This window comes from Papio anubis, chromosome 17 (genome assembly GCF_008728515.1).
Source record: "Papio anubis isolate 15944 chromosome 17, Panubis1.0, whole genome shotgun sequence".
Classification (NCBI taxonomy): Eukaryota; Metazoa; Chordata; class Mammalia; order Primates; family Cercopithecidae; genus Papio; species Papio anubis.
The window spans coordinates 66,659,917-66,685,522 of NC_044992.1; the positions used below are offsets into that span (position 1 = coordinate 66,659,917).

General features: G+C 57.1%; 1 protein-coding gene across 2 annotated transcripts; it reads right to left on the minus strand.

Annotated features, from left to right (window-relative positions):
- Positions 1 to 373: 373 nt before the first annotated feature.
- Positions 374 to 22,438, minus strand: HID1 (HID1 domain containing). Of its 2 annotated transcripts, none has more exons than XM_009191203.3 (19): positions 22,229 to 22,438; positions 14,438 to 14,587; positions 13,722 to 13,892; positions 12,946 to 13,059; positions 12,207 to 12,313; positions 11,846 to 11,962; positions 9,692 to 9,914; positions 9,549 to 9,605; positions 8,582 to 8,722; positions 8,344 to 8,434; positions 7,999 to 8,150; positions 7,813 to 7,891; positions 5,460 to 5,624; positions 3,671 to 3,898; positions 3,170 to 3,276; positions 2,631 to 2,711; positions 1,897 to 1,988; positions 1,534 to 1,692; positions 374 to 1,262 (listed from the first exon to the last, which is right to left on the minus strand). In XM_009191203.3, exons 1-19 carry the CDS (start codon positions 22,292 to 22,294, stop codon positions 1,199 to 1,201), a joined length of 2,364 nt encoding a protein of 787 aa, XP_009189467.3. In that variant the 5' UTR covers positions 22,295 to 22,438; the 3' UTR covers positions 374 to 1,198. The 2 variants fall into 2 exon arrangements, with proteins under 2 accessions (XP_009189467.3, XP_017806448.3); XM_017950959.3 differs by having other exon boundaries at positions 12,946 to 13,062.
- Positions 22,439 to 25,606: the final 3,168 nt, after the last annotated feature.

The window sequence follows — 25,606 nt, forward strand, 5'->3', positions numbered from 1 at the left end:
CAGCGGGCTCTGCCTGGGGCGAGGCCAGAGAGGGCAGCCCTGGCCTTGCAGATGAGGCTCTGCCCTCCTCCTCATGCCCCCCCGCCGCCCCCTGCCACCGAAGTGAATCATTAGCAAGCACAGCCCTGCCCGCGCTGTCTCAGTAGGTGCCTGGGGTGGCCCCATGGCCTCTCCTGTGGGCTCTTTCTCTGGGTGGCAACAGCCCAGGGGCCCCAAACCCTAGGTGACAGGGTCTAATCCTGCTTTCCCATCCAAGAAAATAACAAATGCTGGTTCCCAGTCATGCACTGGGGGCCCTCTGAGGTGCAGAGTCCCCAGCTCCAATGAAGACAAGAGCCACACCTGGCCCCTCGCCTCAACCACAGAGTCAGAATGTGGAGCAGGAGGTTTTATTGTAAAGAGGCCGATTGTACAGAGCAAAGATTGTTCTGACACAGGGGGTTGGGGGGCGGGACCCAGGGGCCAGAGCTGGGGGAAGGATGAGGGGGTGACATCGCCCCATCCAGGCAGTGGGCAGGGAGGACTAAATGGCTCCCCCCGGTTCCCTTCCCTACCCCTCATTACTGGGTAAGAGGGAGCCAGGCTATTTCCACAGACCAGGAGAATACAGCGGGAGACCCTCACCACCCCACACCATGCCCAAGTATACGGGAGGTGCCCCAGCCTGGCTTTTGCAGTCAGCCAGCTCCCAGCCTCCTTGAGGAGCAGCCTGGCCACACCTATTTCCCTGGAGCCTGGAACAGCTGGCTTCGGGTTAGGAGCCTGGAAGCACCCCCTCACCCTGCCCAGGCACCTCAAGGGACAGCCCGTGGTTCCTTGGTCAAACCCCTTAGGGCACAGTGACCTGATGGCTTCTGCCTGTGGCACTGGGCAGGACAGGAGTGGGTGGGCACTGAGGGGACAGCACTGAGCCAGGTCTTAAAGGGGGAGTCTGACTATTGGGGGCAGTGGTCTCTGGTGGGGGCTTAGCCCCGGAGATGAGGCTCCTGTGAGTCCAGCCTAGGGGTTGAGGGAGATCAGAGTCGGTCCACATTGTCCTGGCCACAGGGGTCTCTGGGGCCTGACACTCAGGACTCGGCCACTCTGCCTGTCCCAGGCCCTGATTGTGGTAATTTAAAGCTCAGAATGGTGGGTCAGGGAAGCCTCAGGGACCAGGGCCCTGCCTTCCCCTAGACTGAGTCCCTCGTTGGCTTCATCCTCACACCCGCTGTATCTCAAACAGCTTCACATCAGTGTCGTACCAGACAGGGGGGTCCACATTCCTGTGGAGGAAGTGGGGGGTTACCCAGGTGCTGGGGCACCTTGCAGACAAGGCACCAGGAGGAGCTGGGTGGCAGGAATGGCCAAGCCAACCCTTTCCATCGCGATGTCCCACCCTGGGCTGCAGGTGCCACCCTCAACCAGGCAAGGCTGCCTTAGTTGACTGTCTTGACATGAAGTCCACCATGGGTGGTGGGGCCCAGAGCTGAGGTCCCTGCTGAGCCCTGCTGGGCAGGCTCTCAGGCGGACACCACCCCACCCCCCGGGGCCCACCTCAGATAGATGACGCCCCACATGTAGGTGCGGAACCACATGGCAGTGCCCGAGTTGGCCTGGTACTTGCGGATGAGGATGGGGTGGGGCACGGGCAGCAGCCCCACCAGGGTGCCATGCTGCAGGAACCGTAGGATCTCAGACTCATCCGTCAGGCCCCTGCAGGGAGAGGGGTGTCTCCAGCACACTCACGTGGTCTAGAGGAGCACAGGGCTCACTCTGGACTCCCAAGACCCATGCTTCCCATCATACACCCACCTAAGCCTAGGCTGGCCCCGCCCAGAGTCCACCTGCCCACACCCCTGGCCCCGCCCACACCCCGGCCCCGCCCACACCCCCTGGCCCTGCTGGCGCCCGACTCACTTGTCAATGCAGATCTTCTCCACCTGCGGAACCAGCACCTGCAGCAGCCTCATGATGGTCTGCAGCGGCAGCTTTGACTTCCAGGAGAGGACCTGGGGAGGGATGGGGTTCCTGGGGCTGAGAAAGCAACCCCTGGAGGCTGCAGGGCAAGCCTGACCCTGACCCAGAACCACAGGCTCCCCAAGGCAGAAAGCACCCCTGCTCCCTGCAGCACGAGCCTGGCACCAAGCAGGACCCCGGAACAGTTCATTGTTATTGATGGCAAGCGCCATGGCTCCGCATTAAGCCATGGCTGTGCCACGTGCCTTTCGGGAGACTGTCGCCTTTAGCCCTCACAACAGCGTGGTCAGGCAGGAACGGCAGTTATCCCTGTTCCAGTGCAACTGGCGTGATCTCAGGAGACACAGGGCGTGGGGATGAGATTCAGGGAAGGAAGTCGGAAAGAGTGATTTATTAAGGAAGAGAGCACTGAGGGCGCCTGGGGCTTAATCCTGCTGGGGACTCTGGCAACAGTGGAGACAAAGGAAGCAACCGAGCCAGAGAGGCCGAACACGTGGGATGTCACCAGCTGGAAGGACCGAGCCGGAGCCAGGCTGCTACGCCAGGGTCCTTCGATTCGGACTCATTGCCATCCTCACTGAGCTTCCCTGGGCCAGGGAACCCCAACCCAGCTCCCGCCCCTGTACCATCTGCCCAAACCCCAGCCCCTGCTCGCCTGGCATGGGGTCCCTCACCCACTCCGGCGTTGGGCTCCACTGCCCACTGGCTGATGAACTGGATGGTCGCCGCTGCTCCCTCCATGCCTGGCTGGGCTCCTGGTCCCCAGAAAAGAACAGGGGTGAGGGATGGCAGGGTTGGGTGAGGGGTAGAGTGGGGGGCAATGAGCCCTCTCCACTGGCAGCTGGAAATCCCACAAAGGGGAAGGCCCAGCCCAGCAGCCTTTGCCCCAGGCCCCAGGCCCAGCCCAACCTAGTGACAGGTTTAGGGCCAGCGGCTGACAGGGCAGGCTGGGTAAAGGCCAGCTCAGATAAGGCGGAGGGATGAGAAGTCTGAAGGCCAAGGGCTTTGCCGGGACCAGTAAACAAGGGAGGGATCTGTGAAAGGCCCCCACCCCCAAGGGAGTCAGCAGCGCTGGCCCTAATGTCCTGGGCACTGGGTGTCTGCCCCTCTGCTGCAGGTGACCCCAGAGTGCCCCGGCCCAGCCCCCACTGCAGAGGCCAGGGGAGAAGGGAAGGGCCAGCCACGCCTGGCTCCAGGAGTCCCCATCACCCACCCCCTTGGCTGGGCTGCCGTCCTCTGAGCTCTGCTGGGGCTCAGGCTCCAGGGACCGCAAGGTGCCATCCTCTGACACCTGGGACTTCTCCGTCAGCTTGTCAATGCCTGGGCAGGGCACAAGTGGGAGTGAGGACCCCCCTCCACAGTGCCCCTTCTAGCCCTTCCTCCACCCACTTTACTTTTTATTTGTGTTTGTTTTACTCCTGCTTCCCTCTGGAACCTCCGCTGGCTCTAGAGGCAGTGTCTGATCATTGCAACACCCTCTCCTGTGCTCATCGCTCCAGAGTCTACACTCGCCCTGAGGCTCTGCCCCCAACACCAAGCTACACATGCTAAGCCCACCCAGTACCCTCCCCCCATCCCTGTTGGCCAGCCCCATCCCCTCGGTTTCCATACACAGCCACGCTATTTGCCAGAGATGGGGGTGACACCCTGAGACCGTGTCCCTCCCCCAGCCACACCGGTATCCACGCTCCTCTCCCTTCCACTAGCACTAGACCTGGAGTAGCCACCAGGCTGGTCTTGAGGGTGCCTGGCTCTGCAGGGGCGGCGGGGCGGGAGCCCTCCATGGAGGTGCCCTCCTGGGAGCCGGTGCGAGACAAGGGCTCGGGTGTCCGCCGGCGCCGCTGCAGGGCCTTGTGAATGGTGGGTGGGTCCGTGGGCAGGTTGGCCAGCTGATGGAAGACGCTGCGCTTGCGGATGATGGCGTAGACCAGGTTGGAGTTGCCTATGGGCAGGGAGCATGCCTCACCTCAGGGAGGCCCCCTCCAGCTCCCCCGGTCCAATCTGGGTGGGCTTCCTGGAAGGGGGAGTTTGGAGGACAGGAGTGTGTCTGCCCAAGGGGTTGGAGATGGTACAGGGAGCCCAAGAGAGAGTGCTGGGGCAGGGCTGCTGGCACTGGCTATGTGTGCCCACTATGGCTATCCCAGCATGTCAGACCAGAGCACCCCACAACACCCCTGCCCCAGTGCCTTTGAGTCCCCCTCCACAACCCAGCACTAAAGGGCTAACATCTGGCAAGGAGGACAGGCCCCAGCATGGCAGCGTCCACAGCAGGCCAGCTGTTAAGTATTCTGACTCTCCCCGAGCATGGTGGCCAGGAGGAGTCACGGAGGATAACGTGGCGTGTGCCTGCCGTCCATCCCCCACTGCTGACTTCTCCCAGCTCTCAGGCCCCAGTCCCCATCTCTGGTCCGCCTCATGCCATACTCTCCACTTTCAGTTCCACATCCCACCCCAGGGCCTTTGCATGTGCTGTCTCCTGCCCCACCTTACCCCTATTTCTCCCTCAGAGATCACTGCAAATTTGACTGACTTGGGACCTAGCAATAATAAAAATTGATCATTTTTCAGGTGCCAGGCACTGTGCTAAGTGCCTTTTGGGGGTTATTTTGCTCAATCTTCCCAGTACCTTCTGAGACCAGGACTCTTAGAACCATTGTTATGAGCAACTTACAGATGAGGGCACTGAGGCTCGGAGAGGTCAGGTGACGTGCCCCAGTCACAGGGCTAACGAGTGGCAAGGCTTGAAGTGACAGCAGGCAGCCGGGTGTCTGCGACACTGGGCAGACAGGCTGCTAAGATGCCCATCAGGGTCTTACTACTCTGCACTTCCCTTTTATCACACTTCAGGCCAGGTGTGGCAGCTCACGCCTATTATCCCAGCACTTTGGGAGGCCGAGGCAGGTGGATCATTTGAGGTCGGGAGTTTGAGACCAGCCTGGCTGACATGGTGAAATCCCACAAAGGGGCAAGCCCCGCCCAACAGCTCATGCCTGTAACTCTGGTGCTTTGGGAGGCCGAGGCAGGCAGATTGCTTGTCTCTACTAAAAGTACAAAAAGTTAGCTAGGTACATTGGGGGGCGCCTGTAATCCCAGCTACTTAGGAAGCTGAGGCAGGCGAATGGCATGAACCTGGGAGAAGGAGATTGCAGTGAACCAAGATCACGCCACTGCAGTCCAGCCTGGGTGACAGAGTGAGATGCCATCGGAAAAAAAAAATTCAGATGTCCATTAGAGGGTAATCATCTGTTTGAAGCCTCCCTCCCTGCCTCCAGCCCCAGCTGTGAGCTCCACAGGGCAAGAAGCAAAGCTTTGTTCCCCACTGTATCCCCTGCACCCAGGTACACTATAGATGCTCAATAAATGTACACTGAATGAATGAACTGGGGGCAGAAGGCAAGCAGTCCAGCACCTCCCAGAGGCCACCTCCTGGGCTGTGCCCTCCTTAGGTAGGAAGGAGGCCCACTGGCCACCCTGATCACCAGGGCCTCAGGCTGGTGCCTCACCGTCAAACTGGTACTGGATGATGTTGTTGAAGACCTCCAGGAGGAAGAAGACCAGGTGGTGGTTCTGGGCGGCAGAGAAGAGGAACCAGGTGGTGGAGAAGGCCTCCAGCAGGTGCAGCAACTTGTTGGCAGTCACCATGGACAGGCTCTTGAGGTAGGGGGACACTGTAGGGGAGGGGCCAGCTCACTCCTGGGCCCCCCGCCCCACCAAGCCATCCCTGCACATCCTGGGCCTGGGTGGAACAACAGGCTCCTGCTCCCAATCCCTCCCTGACCCCTGCAGAGCCAGGAAGTCCAAGGCCCAAGAGGCCGAGTCCACACTGGCCATACTGCGTGCAGAGTCCTGGGAGGCAGTTAGGCCTCACCCTCACCCCTCGACTATGAAGACAGCTTGTCCTGCTTACACAGCCACACGCATCCCACCCATGCCAGTCCCCCCATACCATGAGGGAGGCAGGACACAGACAAGGTCATCCCCATTTTACAGATAGGTAAACTGAGGCTCAAAGAAGATTGTAAACTTGGCCCAAGTTCCCCAGTAATGAAATGATCGTGCAAGGATACAAACTCAGGACTTTAAATCTTTCTAGAACGTCAAGCTGTCATATCACTAGAGATGTATTTTGGGGCCCCACCCTGGGGGCACACCCAGCCTGACATTCCACGCTGATCTATCTGCACACTTCCTTATCTTGTGTCATTTTCCCTCCCTAGGCTGAGGGCTCCGCAGGGCAGGGACCGGGGCTGTCTTGTTCACAGATGTGTTCTCGGAACTGCCTCAGTTGAGATTTGTGAGATGGAGCCAGAGGGTGAACCAGGAGGGAAAGGGACAGTCCTGGCCCCAGAGATCACAGCCCAGCTAGAGGCCTCTACCACCCCACACTACCCACCCTGCAGTCTAAACCAGGCCACAGACAGGCCAGCCAGCCCTAGCCACGACCATCCTCTCCAAAAGATGTTCACATTGAAGGCATTTTGCCCCAGCCCTTGGCCACCTGCCTTGCTAGGTCCTGAACCCCAGGGAGCCTGACTCCTTCTGCTTCCTCTCCCCAGCAGCTGTGTGCAGTCCTTGCTGGGTGAGGGTGGGGACTGGACACGGATGGCAAAGGCAGAAAGGGTGGGGCTTCCACATCCCCATATTGTGTGACTCCAATTATCCAAACCTGCACTGCCCAACACAGTGGACATCAGCCATGTATGGCCACTTCGTGCTTGAAACACAGCTAGTCCTAATGCGTATGCTGCACAAATGAAACACACAAGAGGCCAGACACAGTGGTTCACGCCTATATAATCCCAGCACTTTGGGAGGCTGAGGCAGGAGGATCATTTGAGCTCAAGAGTTCAAGATGAGCCTGGGAAACAGTGAGATCCCATCACTATAATTAGAAATAAAATGAAATATGGCCGGGTGTGGTGGTTCACGCCTGTAACCCCAGAACTTTGGGAGGCCAAGGCAGGCAGATTGCTTGAGGCCAGGACTTCGAGACCAGGCTGGCCAACATGGCAAAACCCTGTCTCTACTAAAAAAAAAAAAAAAAAATTAGCCAGGCGTGGTGGCACATGCTGTGATCCCAGCTACTTGGGAGGCTGAGGCATGAGAATCACTTGAACCCGGGAGGTTGCAGTGAATGGAGACTGTGCCACTGCACTCCAGCCTGGGCAACAGAGAGTAAGACTCTGTCTCAAACATAAAAAAATAAAATTAAATAAATAAAGTAAAAGTGTTATTGGACTACCAATGGCTCCAATAAACAGGGCTAAACTTCTTCAGATGTCAAAGAAATGGTTAAAATTTAAAAAAGAAAAAAGGCCAGATGCAGTGGCTCATGCCTGTAATCCCAGCACTTTGGGAGGCTGAGGTGGACGAATCATCTGAGGTCAGGAGTTTGAGACCAGCCTGGACAACACGGCAAAACCCTGACTCTACTAAAGACACAAAACTTAGCCAGGTGTGGTGGCACACGCCTGTAATCCCACCTACTCAGGAGGCTGAGGCATGAGAATAGCTTGAACCCAGGAGGAGGAGGTTGCAGTGAGCTGAGATGACGCCACTGCACTCTAGCCTGGGCGACAAGACTGAGTGTGAGAAGGGAATATTAAATATCTCATTAGTAATTTTTACATAGGCTACATGTTGAGATGATGGTGTTTGGGATATAGTGGAATAGATAAAACATATTATTAAATTGTTGTCACCCTTTTTTTCTAATGTGGCTACTATGAACGGCACACAAGTTTGCTTTCTTTCTGTGGGCTGGAGGGGCTTGAACCCCGGAGCAGGTGGCAGGTTGGCCTGTGGCCTGGCACCACCTGGTGGTGAGTGCAGGGAGTGCGAGCTCCGGGTCCCTACCGTTGACCACGATGGTGAGCAGGCAGTCGAAGAGGGGCTGCAGCCGCTGGTGCCCGCTGGTGATGATTTTGTGGAACACCTGTGCCGGGAGGGACAGGGGCACTGTGGGCTCCCCGCTGCCTCCAGACTCAGCCAAGAGGACGCCGCCCCTGCACCAGCTGGGCCCAGCCACACGAGCCCCCTCACCACAATGAGCAGGTCGGCGTGGGTCCCCGTGAAGACTGGGATGTCCATGGGCACGCGAACCGAGTAAGGCTTGTTCAGCCGCACCCCAAAGTTCCGCTCCCCGCTCAGAAGCAGCAGGATGAAGACACCAATGTGCATCAGGCCCACCCGAGCTGTGGCAGGTGACGTGGGAGGGGTCACTCGGGTGGGAGGGGGAGGGAGGGGCCCAGACAGGGACCATTTTGGGGGCCTCCTTCCCGGGAGGTTAGAGTGCCAGGCCTGAGCTCCTGGGAGGCAGGGCAGATGGCGGGCCCTCCACCTCGCCACCAGGAAAGCCCCCAGCATCCCACCCCACCCTGGTCTTACATTGATCGGCCCGGGCATCGTTGAGGAAGAAGAGGATGGGGACAAGGATGTCTAGGACGTCACTGCTCTTCAGTACGAAGAAGAGGAATTTCTGGGGGTACGGGGAGGGACCAAGTGGGCTGAGTTTGAGGGAGGGGCAGCTCTGCCCCACCCCCCTCAGTCTGACACTGTCCCCGCCCCTGGGCTATTGGAGCAGCTGCTCTCCATCTTCCTGCAGGGCCCCTCGAGGCTGGCCCACCTTGTTGAAGTCACAGAGCTTCCAGAAGAGAACTAGCAGCTCCTGGTGGAACTGGATCTTCTTGGTGGAGTTGGGCAGGTAGGTCTGGAGCAGGGGGTTGGACAGCAGCCGGGCTATACCCTTGAGGATGAACTGGAAGTCCTGGGGGTGAGGATAGAGCAGCGGGCCTGTCCAGCATGATCCCCACAGCTCCAACTTCCCAGCCCAGGCCCCCCACAAATGCCTCCTCCTTCCCCTAGAGCCAGATCCCACCTCCAGAGACCGAGGGCCCTGATGCTATCATCCATAGCTGTCCTGGGGCAATGCCTCAGGAAACGGAGTCCCTCATAGGTGTGGACAGCCCTGGCCCCCCCACCAGACTGCAGACTCTCTGTCCTTGGGCTGTGCACCCCTTGAGCAAGGCTGCCGCTCCCAGTGAGCTCCCACACATGCACACCCTCAACCTCGTCCCTGCCCACCTTAGACTCATGGTTGACAGATTCCATCCTTCTACCCCTCCCCAAAATACTCCCCCATCACCCCATCACACTCGAGGGGCATTCCACTGTTGTGTCATTTACTGAGACCTGCCACCAGCTGGGGTGAGAAGGCAGCTAGTGTCCTGTGTTTTAGCTGCAGAAGTTAGAACTCTGGGAGTTCAAGCACCTTCCCACCAAGATCACAAGACACGTGAACTGGGACTGCCTGGCCTGAAGCCCTTGTCCACTGTCATTCCCCTCTCTCCCCACCACCTCTGAAATGACATCAGCCACCTCCTCCTAGAAGCCTTCCCAGTTACTTCTACCCAGGTGAGGCCATCAGCCCTTCCTGCACCTTGAAACCCTCACAGCCCTGCCAATATTTCATCTGGGGTGGCCCCAGCCCACAGAGAGCATGGTTCCTTCATGGAGGGGTCAGGATCCCCCATATCCCTGTCTCACTTGCATCCCCCCGCCCCCTGCAAAGCCACTGTGGGGAATGGACTTGCCTCCTCACGATGGATGCGGGACAAGTAGTTCACAAACAGGTTCTCGGGGCCTGGAGGCTGCCAAGAGGAGAAGCCTGTGGTAAGCAGGCGTCCTCCCGGCCACCCGCAGCCCCAGCAGCTGCCCTTCATGCTCCCATCCTTACATCGGCATCATCCATGGCGGTGCCAGTGGTGGTGCCGTCCACAGTGGGGCTGGCACTGCTGGCGCTGTCGTGGTCCAAGGTGACAATGAGCACCTGGGCAGCCTCCTCCACCAGGGGCTCCCGGTAGTCAGAGAAGAGCAGGTGGTTGTAGGGGATCCCGTAGCCCACAGGGTCATAGGCACACACGGTGTTGAGGAGGGAGGTGAAGAGGGGCAGGGCATGTCTGCAGCAGAAGAGGGGACAAGGCTGCAGAGGCTCCACACACCCCTCTGGCCACATGGGAGGATCAGCCTCATTCAACAAGCATTTTAGCGCCAGGCCAGGGAGTGGCTTGAAAAGAGTGGGTGGGGGAAGCCCAGAACCATGAGTAGGGCACATTCATACCCCTTAGGGTCTAAAGGGGCAGATACCCTCCCTCAGGGCCTCAGAGATGGGATTGGAGGCCCATGGAGAAGGCGGGCTTCCCCTCGGGGAGCAGAGCCCAGGCTCAGCCAACCAGTTCCCAGGCCACAGAATGACTCCACTCAGACTCAAGAGATGTCAGGGTTCAAGCTGCTCGTCTTACAGATGAGGAAGCTGAGACCCAGAGAGGTTAAGTGAGGGACAAAGGGTAGCAGTTTGCCTGATAAGGCTGGTGAGAAAGAAAGCTCTGGCCAGCCTCTGACCATGGCTGGTGGAGGGGACTGCCTGGCTGCCTTCTCTTCTGGAGTAGGGTAGAAGGTTGAGCAGAAGACTAGGAAACCTGAATAAGGCGTGTCATGTAGGGACCAGAGTCTGAAAGGCGGAGGTTGACCGCCACCTGCTGGGCACTGACCCTATGCGGCCAACGCAGCTCCCCGTGGGAGCTACCTTCTCAAATACTCAACCCTGCCATGTGACACGTGTGACAGCCCCCCGCCCCGTGCTCACGTGTCCCCCACAGTCCATGAGAGCCTCATGTGGGCTGGGCCTTCGTGCCCTTCGGGGTATTTGTCACACATACACCCCAACCCGGTCTCTAAACTGCAGGATCCCACACAGCAGCCTCAAGCCACCAAGGAGCTGTCGAGCCCTTGGAATGTGGCTGATTGGAACTGAGACCTGCTATAAGTGCAGAATACACACTGGATTCTGAAAACTTAGTATGAAAAGGGGGATATGCCAGCCGGGCGCGGTGGCTCATGCCTGTAATCCCAGCACTTTGGGAGGTTGAGGCAGGTGGATCACGAGGTCAGGAGATTGAGACCATCATGGCTAACATGGTGAAACCCTGTCTCTACTAAAAATACAAAAAAATTAGCCGGGCGTGGTGGCGGGCGCCTATAGTCCCAGTTGCTGGGGTGGCTGAGGCAGGAGAATGGCGTGAACCCAGGAGGTGGAGCTTGCAGCGAGCCGAGATCGCACCACTGCACTCCAGCCTGGGAGACAGAGCGAGACTCCATCTCAAAAAAAAAAAAAAGGGGGAGGGGGGATGTAAAACAGCTCAATAATGTTGTATACTGATTCCATGTTAAATGCTAAAGTTTGGGGTATATCGGGTTATACGAAATATATTATTAATTAATTTTATTTATTTATTTATTTTTTGAAACGGAGTCTCACTTTGTCACCCAGGCTGGAGTGCAGTAGTGCAATCTCGGCTCACTGCAACCTCTGCCTCCCCGATTCAAGTGATTCTCGTGCCTCAGCCTCCTGAGTAGCTGGGATTACAGGTGCCCACCACCAAGCCCAGCTAATTTTTGTATTTTTAGTAGAGACAGGGTTTCACCATGTTGGCCAGGCTGGTCTCGAACTCCTGACCTCAGGTGATCTGCCCACCTTGGACTCCCAAAGTGCTGGGCTTACAGGTGTGAGCCGCCGCGCCTGGCCCAATTTTACTTTTTAACATTTTTTAATTTTAAAATTGCACTCGTGGTTTGCATCCTGTTTCTACTGGACAGGCAGCTCTTGATGGAGAACCCAGGGAGGGATCACTGAGGGGCCCCCAGATTCTGTCCTGTCCAGGACTCCAAAGAGAGACTGAAGGGGCTGGTGTAAGGTGTTGCTGGTAAATTAAAGTTTATCACCACCAGGGGGCAGCACCTCCCCTCAAACGAGACCGGGGCTGGCGAGTGGATTCAGTTCTGGGTTGCCTGGAATAAGAGGGAGGAGAGCGGCAGAAAGGCGGGACCTCACCTGTTCTCCGTGGAACAAAAGAACTGAACCCATGGGTTGGTGCTGCCACTTTCCGGAGCTGGGGGCAGGTACATGGCCTCGGAGAAGCATGTCAGCAGCAGTTTCAGCAGCTCCATCCTTGGACGGGGGAAGGGGGGAACCTTAGAATCCCAGTTCCCTCTTGGAGGTGCCGCCCACCCAGCCTAGCGCCCCAGTCCAGGTCCATGGAAGGAAGTGACCCCTGCTGACCCCTGTAAGGCCAAGGTCGGGTCACAGGTGAGGACAGTCTTCTGGGGAGAGCCCATGGGCTCTCTCTGAGCTATGTGGGGGCCCGGCCCAGGGCCCAGCTGCAAAGAGGGCTCTGGGCCTGGGCAAAGCTCACCGGTTCATATCGTGGATGTAGTTAGGCTGGGGGGAGTGAGCGAAGCCCACACCAGCCTCCCAGATGTATTCACAGCTGTCCAGGGAGTGGACGTCCTCCGCCGAGTCCTCGGGACAGGGCCAGGAAGAGGCCAGGTTAGGGGTCGAGAGGTGAACAGCAGCCTGGGTCAGAACCCTACCACCTAGAGCCTCGCACAGTCCCATGGGGCAGAGACCCCCCATTCTCTTAAAGACAGGTCCTCAAAATGGCCCGGTCCTCATGCACAAGGGCAGGAATGAATATTCTTAGGCCTCTTGAAACCTCGTTTTTCTTCCATCTCACACTGGTTCTTTCACTTGCTCAGTCCAGCATGGGACAGGGAGAGAGGGAGGGAGGGGCAGGGGATTGGGTGCCGCGGGTTTGGGGGTGGGCAGAGAACTCAAGGTGAAGTCCATGCCGCCACAGGAAGCAAGAGGGCCAGGCCTCCTGTGTCCGAGCCCTGCACCCCACCCACCCTGGGCAGGCAAAGACAATGGGTGTCTGTGCCCAGCCATCCGAATGCAGCAGGCAGGGCCAGTCCCAGCTGGCTTCCCTCCAGCTGTACCAGTCACCGCCCAGGCCTACACGTGCCAGGCAGCTCAGCTCTCCTGGAGCCCCCTGGCCCCCAGTGCAATCTGCCCAAGGGAATTTCAACTGGCCCGGCCCCAACCCAGGACCGGAGCCTGCTCTGCCTGGGGGTGGGGGGCTGGGGGACCCTCACCACAGTGCTCCTCCGGTGGCTCTGGACTGTGAAGTCCGGGCAGAAGAGCAGGTCAGCAATGGCCAGGAGCAGGGACTCGGCCAGGGGCCTGGCATTCTCATCATCCTCTTCTCCCTGCTGGGGACACAGCACCCACAGGCTGCCTCAGTGATAGCTGGCCAGGGAGAGGTGGCCCAGGGCTTACGGGGTGGTGGAGGACAGGGGCTGAGCCCAGGCAGGCACCCGTGGGCAGAGGATTGAAAGGACAGGAAGTGGACTCCTGGTTGCCCCAAACCTCCCAAGGCAGAAGTGGGGCAGAGCAGGGAGCCTGGCCGGGAACAGCAAGGGAAACTCCCCTACCGACTGGTGGGGACTGGGCAGCGACCCCCAACATCAAGAGTCTCAGCCCTGCTAGGAATCGCTGTGTTGCATCCCTTGGCACCTCACCCAGAGATAAACCCAGGGCAGGTGGTGTGGGGGAGAGAGGACAGTACGGTCCCTCTCCGGCCCTCAGCGGGCCCAGTTCCTCTGCCCCCACCTCTGCCCGGTGACCCTTGGCTCTCAGCTTCTCTCCACACCCTACTTCTTCCGGACTGTGGACACAGAAACCCCCACGGGAGGGGAACTGAGGGCCCAAGGAGGTGGCGTGAACACCATCCCTCAGCAGCACCCACTGGCCCCACCCCCGCACTTCCCAAATCCCAGAAGAGGCTTGGAGGAGCATGGCCGGCCCTGAAGGGCGCTCTCCCTGTGACGCCAACTCTGCCTCCCACCCAGCCCTGGCCAGGCCCACAGACCCCTCCTCGCCCTGCCCCGGGCACTGTGGACCAGAAGAAGCCCCTCCAGTCGGGATCCTCAAAGATGTAGGGCAGCACGCGGGTGAGCAGCCGGCTGCAGTTCAGGACAATCTGCTTCTCCTTCTCCGAGTGGCAGCCACTCTCAGCTCCCTGTACCAGCTTCTCAACAGCCTGTGGGGGCAGGCAGGAGCAGAGGGCAGGCTGGAAGGTGGGGAGGGGACCCTGGCACTTGGGGTCAGGTGGGCATCCAGGCTGCAGAGGAGAGACAGTGGGGCCACAGGCGGAGGAGCCACCTGGAGTCGGGGTCAGCCAGCCTGGGGGGACGGGGACACAGGCCAGAGCAGCTTGAAGCATCAGGACAGCCAGGGCCCAGGTCGTCACTGGATGGCTGAGGCCTTGCTAAGTGAGTCTCCCAGCCTCAGTTTCCCTATCTGTAAACTGGCGACACTAGCAGTACCCACCCCACAGGGGGAGCTGAATGAACCGATCTATAGAAGGTGCTCACTTAGATGTGGCCCGGAGGATTCCCCCATAAATGGCGGCTGCCATGGTCCCTCTGCCCAGTGAGGAGACCCACAGAGAGAGAAGTGGGAGAGCTGGGTGAGGCCACAGGGCTGCCCGGACCTGGGGGTCGGGAGGTCCTGGATATGCCTGCCTTCTCCTGCTGTGGGTTGGGAGGGTAGAAGAGTGGCAGCGAGGGACTGGGCAGCCCTCACCTTGTAGCACAGGGTGGCCAAGTTGGAGGGTGACTCTTCCCGCACGGCCCGGATCTCTGCTGCTGGCACCAGTGCAAACACATCCTGCACCGAGGTGGCTGTGTCTGCCCAGAACTGGTCCCAAAAGGCATCATCGGTGGCTTCCACAGGCTGTCGGGGGACCAAGGGTCCAGAGTTACACAACTCCTGGCCAGACAGCCCACAGTTTGCCCAACCTGTGACCAGGAGAGACTCCGAGAGGGAAGTCAGAGTCCCCCTACCAGCTGGGGTCCCAGAGCCTTCCCACATGGGTGGGGGACATCCTTCAGCCACCACAACCCCTGGATAGCACAGTCAGGCTGGAGACACTGGGCGTGCATGGTCGGGGTCAGCTAGGCACAGTCAGCCAAAGCCCAGCGCCACCCCTGAGGGGCTGTGTGACCCTGGTTAAGTCACCATCCTCCCCTGACAAGGCAGGCTGACCTCGCACCTCGGCACAGCCCCAGGCCACACCATTAGGTCAAATGCCCGGGGATCCAGGTCAAGACTATGCCCTCTCTCCATGGGAAGAAGACCAAAGGCAACTTGTACTCCGTTCCCAGTCACCCAGGCTGCCCGCCACAGGCCTCCAGTCTCTACCCTCTCGCAGCACACCCAAAATAGCTGCCACATCTGGTGAATTCACCTCTGCGGCTCTCAGACCCCAACTCGCCCCTCTCAGCGCCCACCTCCAGTGCTGCAGCTCAGGCTGCCCTCGCCAGGGCTCCCGCCTTCACATCCACCTCCTTCAATCCTGCCTCTACGTTGCTGCCCACCCATGCACCGAGGTGGCATCCTGCATGTACCACTGCCACAGGCACTGCTTCCTCACCCAGAGCCCTTCAAAGGCTCCCCACTGCCTGCTGGGACAAGTCCAAATCTCAGCCCAGCACTCAACCAAGATCTCACAGAAACATGCCTTACCCACATGCACACAGACACACATGCATACACATGTGTATGTTATACACACACACACCTGCATTTACTACCCCAGGACTCCACCCTGCCATCTCTTCTCTTTACCTTCACCTGAGCTGTTCTCTCTTCTCCTCTTTCCCTTTTCCCCACAACAATGTATTCCAAAATCCATTCCCACAGAGGCAACAGGCCTTAAAAACACACACGCCCAGCCGGGCACAGTGGCTCATGTCTGTAATCCCAGCACTTTGGGAGGCCAAGGCAGGTGGACCCCCTGAGGTCAGGAGTTCGAGACCAGCCTGGCCAACATGGTGAAACCCTGTCTTTACTAAAAATACAAAAATTAGCCGGGCGTGGTGGCAGGCACCTATAATCTCTGCTACTCAGGAGGATGAGGCAGGAGAATTGTGTGAACCTGGGAGGCGAAGGTTTCTTTATGTTTTTCTGTAAGAACACGTTACTACTTTTCTCCTCTTGAATGTTCAGGGACCAGAGTGTCCAAGGCACGTGCACCTCCTCAGGCCCATCCCTTTACGGTTTCTTCCAAGTATCACTTTCGGCAAGACCCCTTCCTGCTTTCTCCAACACGGCTTTCTTCCTTCTCTGAAATCCTACAGCCAATAAAACCTGAGGTTGCTGCTACCACCGCACGTCTGCACTTCATACACGTTACTCTTATCATCAGAAAACAATATATATCTTGTTTAAAAATAATTCTGGGGCCGGGCATGGTGGCTCATGTCTGTAATCCCAGCACTTTGGGAGGCCAAGGTGGGAGAATTGCTTGAGCCCAGGAGTTCACGACCAGCCTGGGCAACATGGTCATTGTAGGGACCCTGTCTCTACAAAAAATAAAAACAAATTCGCCAGGTGGGCCCGCCCAACCTCTAAGGAGGCTGAGGTGGGAGGATCCCATGAGCCCCAAAGGTCAAGACTACAGGGAGCTGTGATGGCACCACTGCCCTCAAGCCTGGGCAACAGAGCAAGACTCTGTTAAAAAAAAATAATAATGGCCAGGCGCAGTGGTTCATGCCTGTAATCCCAGCACTTAGGGAGGCCAAGGCAGGCGGATCACAAGGTCAGGAGTTTGAGATCACCCTGGCCAATATGGTGAAACCCCGTCTCTATTAAAAATACAAAAATTAGCTGGGTGTGGTGGTACATGCTGTAGTCCCAGCTACTCAGGAGGCTGAGGCAGAAGAATCGCTTGAACTCGGGAGGCGGAGACTGCAATGAGCCAAGACCACGCCACTGCACTCCAGCCTGGGCGACAGAGTGAGACTCTATTTCAAAAATAATAATAGTAATAACAATAATAATAATAGGCCAGGCGTGGTGGCTCACACCTGTAATCCCAGCACTTTGGGAGACCGAGGTGGGCGGATCACAAGGTCAGGAGTTTGAGACCAGCCTGGCCAATATGGTAAAACCCCTCTCTACTAAAAATACAAAAATTAGCTGGGCATGGTGGCGTATGCCTGTAATCCCAGCTACTGGGGGAGGCTGAGGCAGGAGAATCACTTGAACCCGGGACGCGGAGGTTGCAGTGAGCTGAGATCACACCGCTGCACTCCAGCCTGGGTGACAGAGTGAGACTCCATCTTGAAAAAATAAAAAATGTAATAATAATAATGACTGGGCACGGTGGCTTACACCTGTAATCCCAACACTTTGGAAGGCTGAGGCAGATGGATTGCTTGAGCCCAGGAGTTTGAGACCAGCCTGAACAACATGGCAAAATACCATCTCTAACAAAAAAAAAATAAAAATAAATTAGCTGGGCATGGTGGCACACACCTGTCATCTCAGCTACTTGGGAGGCTGAGGTGGGAGGACTGCCTAAGCCCAAGGAGGTTGAAGCTGCAGTGAACCAGGATCGTACCACGGCACTCCAGCCTCGGTGACAGAGTGGCTCACACCTGTAATCCCAGTGCTTTGGGAGGCTGAGGCGAGAGGATCACTTGAGCGCAGAAGTTGGAGACCAGCCTGGGTAACAGACCCTATCTCTACAAAAAAAAAAGAAGAAGAAGAAGAAGAAAAAGAAAAAGAAAAAATTAGCCACGTGTAGTGGCACGCACTTGTAGTCCCAGCCACTCAGGAGGCTGAGGCAGGAAGATCGCTTGAGCCCAGGAGTTCAAGGCTGCAGTGAGCTGTGATTATGCCACTGTACCCCAGCGTACATGACTGAGACCCTGTCTCTAAATATTTAATAATAATAATTCTGTTCTCTGAAGCTACTTCTTCTAAGAAGCCTCCCAGAGCCCCAGACTTGCTTGCTCCCACCTGGGAACCTCCGGCCCCACCCCTCCCCCCACCCTGCGTAGTTCCTGCCTCCACAGTCTGGGTGCACGTGCTTTGAAGCCCTGTCAATCCCTGACCTTGCCGGTAAAGCATATGGCAGATGTTCAGCCAATGTTTGTTCCACCGAAGCTGCGCTCAGTCCTGGGGACCCCTTCAGCCTGACCACAGAGCAGGGCTGAGCACCAGTGGACCTCTCCAAACTCAGAGTTGGGGTCGCATGCCTCACCAAAGTCCAGGCATACCCCAGCCCACTCCCCGAGCAGACACCCCCACCCCACCCCAGGGAGCTGCAGGGTAACATGTGGCCATGATTCTCAGTCCCAGAACTGGTAGAGCCAGTTCTTCACTGGGGGAGAGGAACAAAGGCTAAAGGAGGGCCGTGGGGCTGGGGTTTGTTGGCCCTTGGGCCCTCAGCCAGGACAGCCCTCTGGCACTCCCTGGAGTGCAGGGACATGGCACCCCAATGCCATGGTGGGGTAAGGAAGGCCATCCCAGGAAACCCACAGAGCCATCTGGGAGCGCCTCTGGGAAGCTGCCGTCCCTGACACTTTTCCCACCTCCCAGGCAGCTACTACCCCCTTCAAAGGGCAGCAACTAAGCACAAGCAGGCAAGACCTCTGACCTAGTTCATCAGGCAGTATCACTCGGGGACTAAATCCAAAATGAAGAAAGAGACTTAATAGCCCATTCTGGAAGCAGAGGAGAGATTCCAGCCATGACAGATCCCAGCCTTGAACTTTAGGAACAGAACTTTGCCTCCCTCTTTCCTCAGCTTGGGCCTCCTCTCCTGGTCCCACTGTGGCTTGGACATTCAGATTTGGTGATCACCTGCCCAGGCCAAGTTGATGCTACAGGCATTAGTCAGGGTCACGGAGGCCCCTTAGGCTTCTAATGCAAGATACATGGCTCGGCGCCTACCTTAATGACCCCAGTTGGCCTCCACCCAGCCCAAGGAAGCTTCTAATACCTGATCTTCGAAGGAAGTGTTTTTGCTGGAGGTAGGCAGGCCCCGGCTTCTAGGGTCACAGAAACTGAGCTACTCTGGTGGAAAACCAGGTATCCTTCTTCCCTTATTCTTTTTCTTTTGTTTGTTTTTGAGTCAGGGTCTTGCTCCGTTGCCCAGACTGGAGTACAGTGGCGCAATCATAGCTCACTGTAACCTCGAACTCCTGGGCTCAAGCAATCCTCCCACCTCAGCCTCTGAGTTGCTGGTACGATAGGTGCACCCCACCCAGTCCAGCTAATTTATTTTATTTTATTTTTTAGAGATAGGGTCTTGCTGTGTTGCCCAGACTGGTCTCAAACTCCTGGGCTCAAGCAATCCTCCTGCCTCCACCTCCTAAAGTGCTAGGATTATAGCCATGAGCCACCACGCCTGGCCAAAATCAGATTTTTTTTTTTTTTTTTTTTTTTTGAGACGGAGTCTCGCTCTATTGCCCAGGCTGGAGTGCAGTGGCCGGATCTCGGCTCACTGCAAGCTCTGCCTCCTGGGTTTATGCCATACTCCTGCCTCAGCCTCCCGAGTAGCTGGGACTACAGATGCCTGCCACCTCACCCGGCTAGTTTTTTTGTATTTTTTAGTAGAGACGGGGTTTCACCGTGTTAGCCAGGATGGTCTCGATCTCCTGACCTCGTGATCCGCCCGTCTCAGCCTCCTGAAGTGCTGGGATTATAGGCTTGAGCCACCGCGCCCGGCCAAATTTTTATATTTTTAGTAAAGGTGGGGTTTCTCCACATTGGTCAGGCTGGTCTCAAACTCCTGACCTCAGGTGATTCGCCCACCTCAGCCTCCCAAAGTGCTGGGATTACAGGCGTGAGCCACTGTGCCTGGCCCAAAATTAGATGTTTTTGTTTTGAGACAGTGTCTTGCTCTGTCACCCAGACTAGAGTACAGTGGCACGATCTTGGCTCACTACAAGCTCCGCCTCCTGGGTTCACGCCATTCTCCTGCCTCAGCCTCCCGAGTAGCTGGGACTACAGGTGCCCGCCACCAAGTCTGGCTAATTTTTTGTATTTTTTTTAGTGGAGATGGGGTTTTACCGTGTTAGCCAAGATGGTCTCAATTTCCTGACCTCGTGATTCGCTGCCTCGGCCTTCCAAAGTATTGGGATTACAGGCGTGAGCCACTGAGCCCAGCCTCCCAAAATCAGATATTCTTAACCCAGCTTTTCCAGGCCCCTGCTCAGACCAGACCCCCACTCAGACCTGGGGAGCAGTTGTATCTTTTGACTCTCAAGTGTGCAGGGGGAAGGTACCCTAGTACTCGAGCCTGCTAAGCCTGCCCTGGAGGACTGTGTCACCATGCATTTCCACGCACATACATGTATACACGTGTAAATATTCACCCGCCAGGTTCATCCGGCCTGCAGCAGAGAATTCCAAACACGCGGGATCTGGGAGAAGGTTCCAAGTCTGGGAATGTCTCCCTCCAGAGCCCCACCTACTATGAGGAAGGACCAGGAAACAGCCAAAGCGGCTGGCTCTCAGGACCAGGGTCAGGCCTGACCCAGGACTGGACGGTGGGGCAGGAAGAAAACAGGATGCAGGGCAGGAAGGCAAGGAAGGTGGAGCAGCAGGGACACAGGCCCAGGCCACGGGAAGAGGTGCTAGGTCGGCCTGTCTGCTGCCCAAGCCACACCCTGTAAGAGCCTGGAACCACATATCATCCTATGGACAACTGGCCTGAATCTCCTTGGGGACTCCAAGTGGTAAGGTCAGTGATGACCGTCTGGGTTCTGGTCCTCACACCCAAGCCACTCAAGCCACCCAAGCCAGGTCACTTACACAGAGTCCAAGGCTTCAGCCGCTGAGGGCCTCTCCCTCCGGGCATCCCAGGCCCCCGCCCGCCTACAGGACCTAGTGCTCTCCAGAAGGCTGGTCTGATCTCCAGCCTAACCAGGTTCTATTCCAAGGCCACTCACTGTCCTCAGCTGGGAAACAGAACAGCAACATCTCAAGTGGCCCATCATAGGGCCGTAGCCAGGGAAAGAAAGAGGGACACAGTATTTTGGGGAAAAGCACAGTATTTTGGGGAAAAGGCCTGAGCAGGTAGGAATCTAGGCCACTCCAGAGCCTTTGGTACCCTGCTGAGCTGGCCCCACTGGCCTGGCAAGGCACCCCAGCTGCCGAGCCCAAAGCGCAATCCTCCAGCAAGGTGCTTCTTCTCCAGGCAGTTAAACATGGGAGCCTCCCTTCCTCCCTGCCTCCCCGCTCCTCTCCCTGCAGCCCTACACTGAGGGGCTAGCCCACTTGCCACCTTCCCTGCCACCCACAGAACGAAAACCCCATCCTAAAAAAGCCAAGCTCCAGAACGACCCAGGAGCTGTGGGGAGTGAAGTGCAGTCTGGTTTCTATCAAGAGTCTTTCAGCCCAGGTTGGACTCTCCAAAGGCCCTGGGCATTTGCTACGCACTTGACCCTTCCAGGGTGGGGAAGCGGGTGAGGGAGCAAGGTCTGGCCCCTGGAGCTGTGACCAGCTGGCCGTGGGAGCTGGCTTCCTCCATCCCACTCTGCCTGCAGCAAGAGAGAGCTCCGGAGAGCAGGAGGTAGGGAACCAGGAAAGAGGAAGGTCCCAGATGGCAGCAGGTCCTGAGTCCCCTGAATATGGGGGACATGGGGAGTCAGGGCTGAGCATCTCTGTGGCCAGAGTGGCCTGGTTCAAAAACCCAGGAGAGAAGGGGTGGGCAGACAAGAAGTCTTGCTGGGGCCAGGCGATGTGTGTTGGGGACAAGGAGGTGGCCATCGGGCCACTTGTGGACTCACCAGAGAGTTAAGAGCACGGACTAGGCTGGAGGGTCCCTAGGCCCCTCACCAGCTGCCTGAGGGCCATCCTGCGGGTTCCCACCCCTGAGCCAGAGAACAGAGCACACAGGCTAACAGCCTTTCCCTCGCAGGGCCTCGCGGGGAGGCCCCTGGAGAGGTCCCCAGCTGGGAGGCTGTGCTCAACAGGCCTGGGGACAGGGCCCCTCGCCACGCTGCCTCGCTGCCCGCCACTCTTTGCGTGTTCCCAGGAAGACCTGGGCCTTCCCTGCCCACGGGCATCCACCAGGGCCCAGCGAGGCCGCTGCCGCGCACACCAGCTGTTTTTCTGACCCGGGGCGGGCGCCAGCCTGGCTTTGTTTGTATTGAGTCAACCGGGACTGTGCGTCCGGGACCCGCGGGCAATGAGGGACAGGGAGGGGAGCGGACGGTGGATGGGTGGGTGGGGGCGGCAGGAGGCTGGAGACGCGAAGCTGGGGACGCCGGGGGGCGGGACAGGAGGCGGACAGCTGTGTCGCCGGCTCGGGGAGTAGGCACACGTCAGCCTAAGGTGGCAGCAGCGGCTTCGGGGAGAGGGGTGTTCCCAGGAGAGGAGACTGAGGGTGGGGGACTAGCGCCAGGGAATGGAGCTTCGAGGTACAGGCCGCAGGGTCCCGTTCCGGCGCTGGCCTTGGCGTCATGCTCGGGGCCCGCCCGTCCCCCATCTCCCGGCGAGCCAAGTTCGCGTACCCCCGGCCCTGCCCAGCCCCCAGCCCGGCAGGTGGATGGGGAGGCCGGGGCCCCCGTGGCGCACCTGCGTCTTGGTGGTGAGCTGGATCACCGCCTTCCGGAAGTTCAGCTTGGAGTCGGACGACCCCATGGCGCTGGAGCCCGCTCCGGCCCGGCCCCTGCCCCGACTCCAGCCCGGCTCCGGCTTTAGCTCCGGCTCCAGCTCCGCGGCCCCCGCGGCTCTGGCAGGAGACTAGCGGCGCGCCCCGCCCACGGCCCGCGTCGGCCCCGCCCCTCGCTGCCCCGCCCCGACAGGCCCCGCCCCCGCGTGGGTCCGCCTCCTGCACCTGCCGCGCCCGCCGCCGAAGACCCGCGGAGTCCGCGGTTCCAACCCAGCGCCGCCGCACGCTGGGTGCCTTCTCAGCTCCCACCCGGAGCCTCGGCGCTCTTCCTTCTGCGTCGGAGCATTGTACCCGCCTCCGCTTCCATCTCCTTCGCTGCCACGCAGTCCCCAGGGCCCAAAACCCCCCTCGCAGCTCGTCACCCGCCAAGGTCCTCACCCTTCATGCCTGCTCCGGCCCCGGGCCCACGTCTCAGCTGGCCCTCTCCACCCCACTTTTCTCCTTCTCAGTCTGTCTTGCCCATTAATGTTTTCTGAGCATCCACTCTCCTGGTTCCCCCTTTTTATGACCTGTCAAACCCACGTGTTCAGACAGTCCCGCAGGCCCTCGGTTATGAGGGAGGGAGGCGCTGACTCAGTTTCCCTCCTCCGAGAAAGCAGCTCCTCGCCTTGATGAGAGCGGGAGTCCCTCGTGGTCCCGACTCCTCTAGCCACCAGATTCCCAGAGAATCCTTTGAGATTCATCCATTTCAACAAATGTGCTGAGGGTCTGGTATTTGTCAACTCTGTGTCAGGGACGGGGCGCAGCGGACATAAATCATACAGCCTGCTCTTTATGAGTGAGCAGCTAGGGAGAGGGACAAGGAAAGAAGCGGCCAGGGCCCAGCCAAGTAAGACTGTAATAGAGGCAGATTCATCATCAAAACAAGGCCGGATGCTGTGGCTAATGCCTGTAATCCCAGCATTTTGGGAGGCCGAGAAAGGGGGATCACGAGGTCAGGAGTTCGAGACCAGCCTGGCCAACGTGGTGAAACCCCATCTCTACTAAAAATACAAAACTTAGCTGGGCGTAGTGGCGCACGCCTGTAGTCCCAGCTACGCAGGAGGCTGAAGTAGGAGAATTGCTTAAACCTGGGAGGCAGAGGTTGCAGTGAGCCGAGATCGCACCACTGCACTCCAGCCTGGGCGACAGAGCAAGACTCCATCTCGGGGGAAAAAAAAAATCAGAACAAGATGACGACGACGATATCTCTAATAGCTACTTCTGAGGTATTATTGTATCCCCATTTTACACTTGGGGAAAGTGAGGCTTAAAGCAGTTACTTGCCCAAAGTCACACAGGTAGTAAGGAGCTCATCCAAATGAGGCTGCACTTTTTCCACAACATAATTTTGCAAGCTATGTCTGGAAGCTTCTGGAAATCTTGGATGCTTTTTTATTTTTATTTATTTATTTATTATTTTTTGAGATGGAGTTTCGCTCTGTCGCCCACCCAGGCTGGAGTGCAGTGTCACAATCTCAGCTCACTGCAGCCTACACCTCTTGGGTTCAAGCAATTCTCTTGCCTCAGCCTCCTGAGTAGCTGGGACTACAGGTGCCCGCCACCACCCCCAGCTAATTTTTTTGTATTTTTAGTAGAGACAGGTTTTCACCATGTTGTCCAGGCTAGTCTTGAACTCCTGACCTCAAATGATCCGCCTGCCTCGGCCTCCCAAAATGCTGGGATTACAGGTATGAGCCACCACGCCCAGCCCTATTATTTATTTATTCATTAATTCATGCATTCATTTTAGAGATGAGGTTTCACTCTGTTGCCCGGGCTGGAGTGCAGTGGTGCAAACATAGCTCATTGCAGCCTCAAATGCTGGGGCTCAGGCAATCCTCCTGCCTTAGCCTGCTGAGTAGTTAGGACTATGAGTGCACACCACCATGCCCAGCTAATTTTTTTTCATTTTTTGTATAGACAGGATATTGCTACATTGCTCAAGCTAATCCTGAACTCCTGGTCTCAAGGGATCCTCCCACCTCAGCCTCCCAAAGTGCTGGGATTACAGATGTAAGCCACCATGCCTGTATCTTAGATGCTTCAAAAGGATGTGACATTCACTTAAAGAGGAATTCTACAGGTGAAAAATGAGGGGTACACCATCTGGGAGCAAAAGTGTGGCAGGGTGGAGAGGGTGTGGAGGGAGAGAGGAGTGCGAAGGGTGTCGCCATTTCCCTGAACAAACAAACTCCAATCATAGGGTAACTCTAGCCTTTCTCCAGAGGTGAGTTTTCCCCGCCCTGGGCAAAATCCTTGGCAGGTTTCATGGTTTTTCTAATCATTTCAAGATAATGAATGAATAGTTCCTTTATTTGGCATTTAAAAAAATCCAGTCTATTCTACAAATCACTCAACCACATTCCAGGCCAGAGTAACCTTAAAAACTCTCAATCATAATCATTAGGGAAAAGCAAATTGAAACCACAATATGATAACACTACATAGCTAGCACAATGACTTTCAAAAACTGGCAATATGCTGACAGTTTCTTTCTTTCTTTCTTTCTTTCTTTCTTTCTTTCTTTCTTTCTTTCTTTCTTTCTTTCTTTCTTTCTTTCTTTCTGTCTGTCTCTCTCTCTCTCTCTCTCTCTCTCTCTCTCTCTTTCTTTCTTTCATTTTTTTGAGATAGGGTCTCCCTCTGTCACCCAGGCTGTGTGCAGTGGCACGATCACAGCTCACTGCACCCTCTACCTCCCAGGCTCAAGCAATCCTCCCACCTCAGCCTTCCAAGTAGCTGGCACTACAGGTGCACACCATGACGCCCCCCCTAATTTTGTATTTTTTATAGAGATGTGGTTTTGCCATGTGGCCCAGGCTGGTCTCAAACTCCTGAGCTCAAGTGATCCTCCCGCCTGGGCCTCCCAAAGTATTGGAATTACAGGCAGGAGCCACTGTGCTCAGCCCCAAAGAAGAAAAATGGGCGGTAGCGGTGGCTCAAGCCTGTAATCCCAGCACTGTGGGAGGCCAAGGCGAACGGATCACGAGGGTGGGAGATCAGAGACCATCCTAAGCTGCAATTGAAACCCGTCTCTACTAAAAATACAAAAATTAACTTGGTGGCTGGTATAGTCAGGCACTCAGGCTGAGGCAGGAGAATGGGTATGGCCCAGGAGGCCCAGGTTTGCAGTGAGCTGAGCCAGCCACACACTCCAGCCTGGGCGACAAGTGAGACTCTGTCTCAAAAAAAAGAAAGAAAAAATAATAAGAGGCAAGTGAAGGTATGAAGAAGGAGGAGGAGGAGAAGGAGAAGAAAAGTGCAGAACTCTTGCTAATGACTTCCTCCAGGTGAAATTTTGA

Coding starts and splice junctions, on each gene's coding strand:
- HID1 (XM_017950959.3), bottom strand. CDS start 22,294: ATGGGGTCGTCCGACTCCAAGCTGAACTTCCGGAAGGCGGTGATCCAG. Junction 8,435..8,581: donor AGCTCTGTGACTTCAACAAG/GTGGGCCAGCCT, acceptor CCGTACCCCCAG/AAATTCCTCTTCTTCGTACT. Junction 1,989..2,630: donor GGAGCCCAACGCCGGAGTGG/GTGAGGGACCCC, acceptor ATCCCTCCCCAG/GTCCTCTCCTGGAAGTCAAA.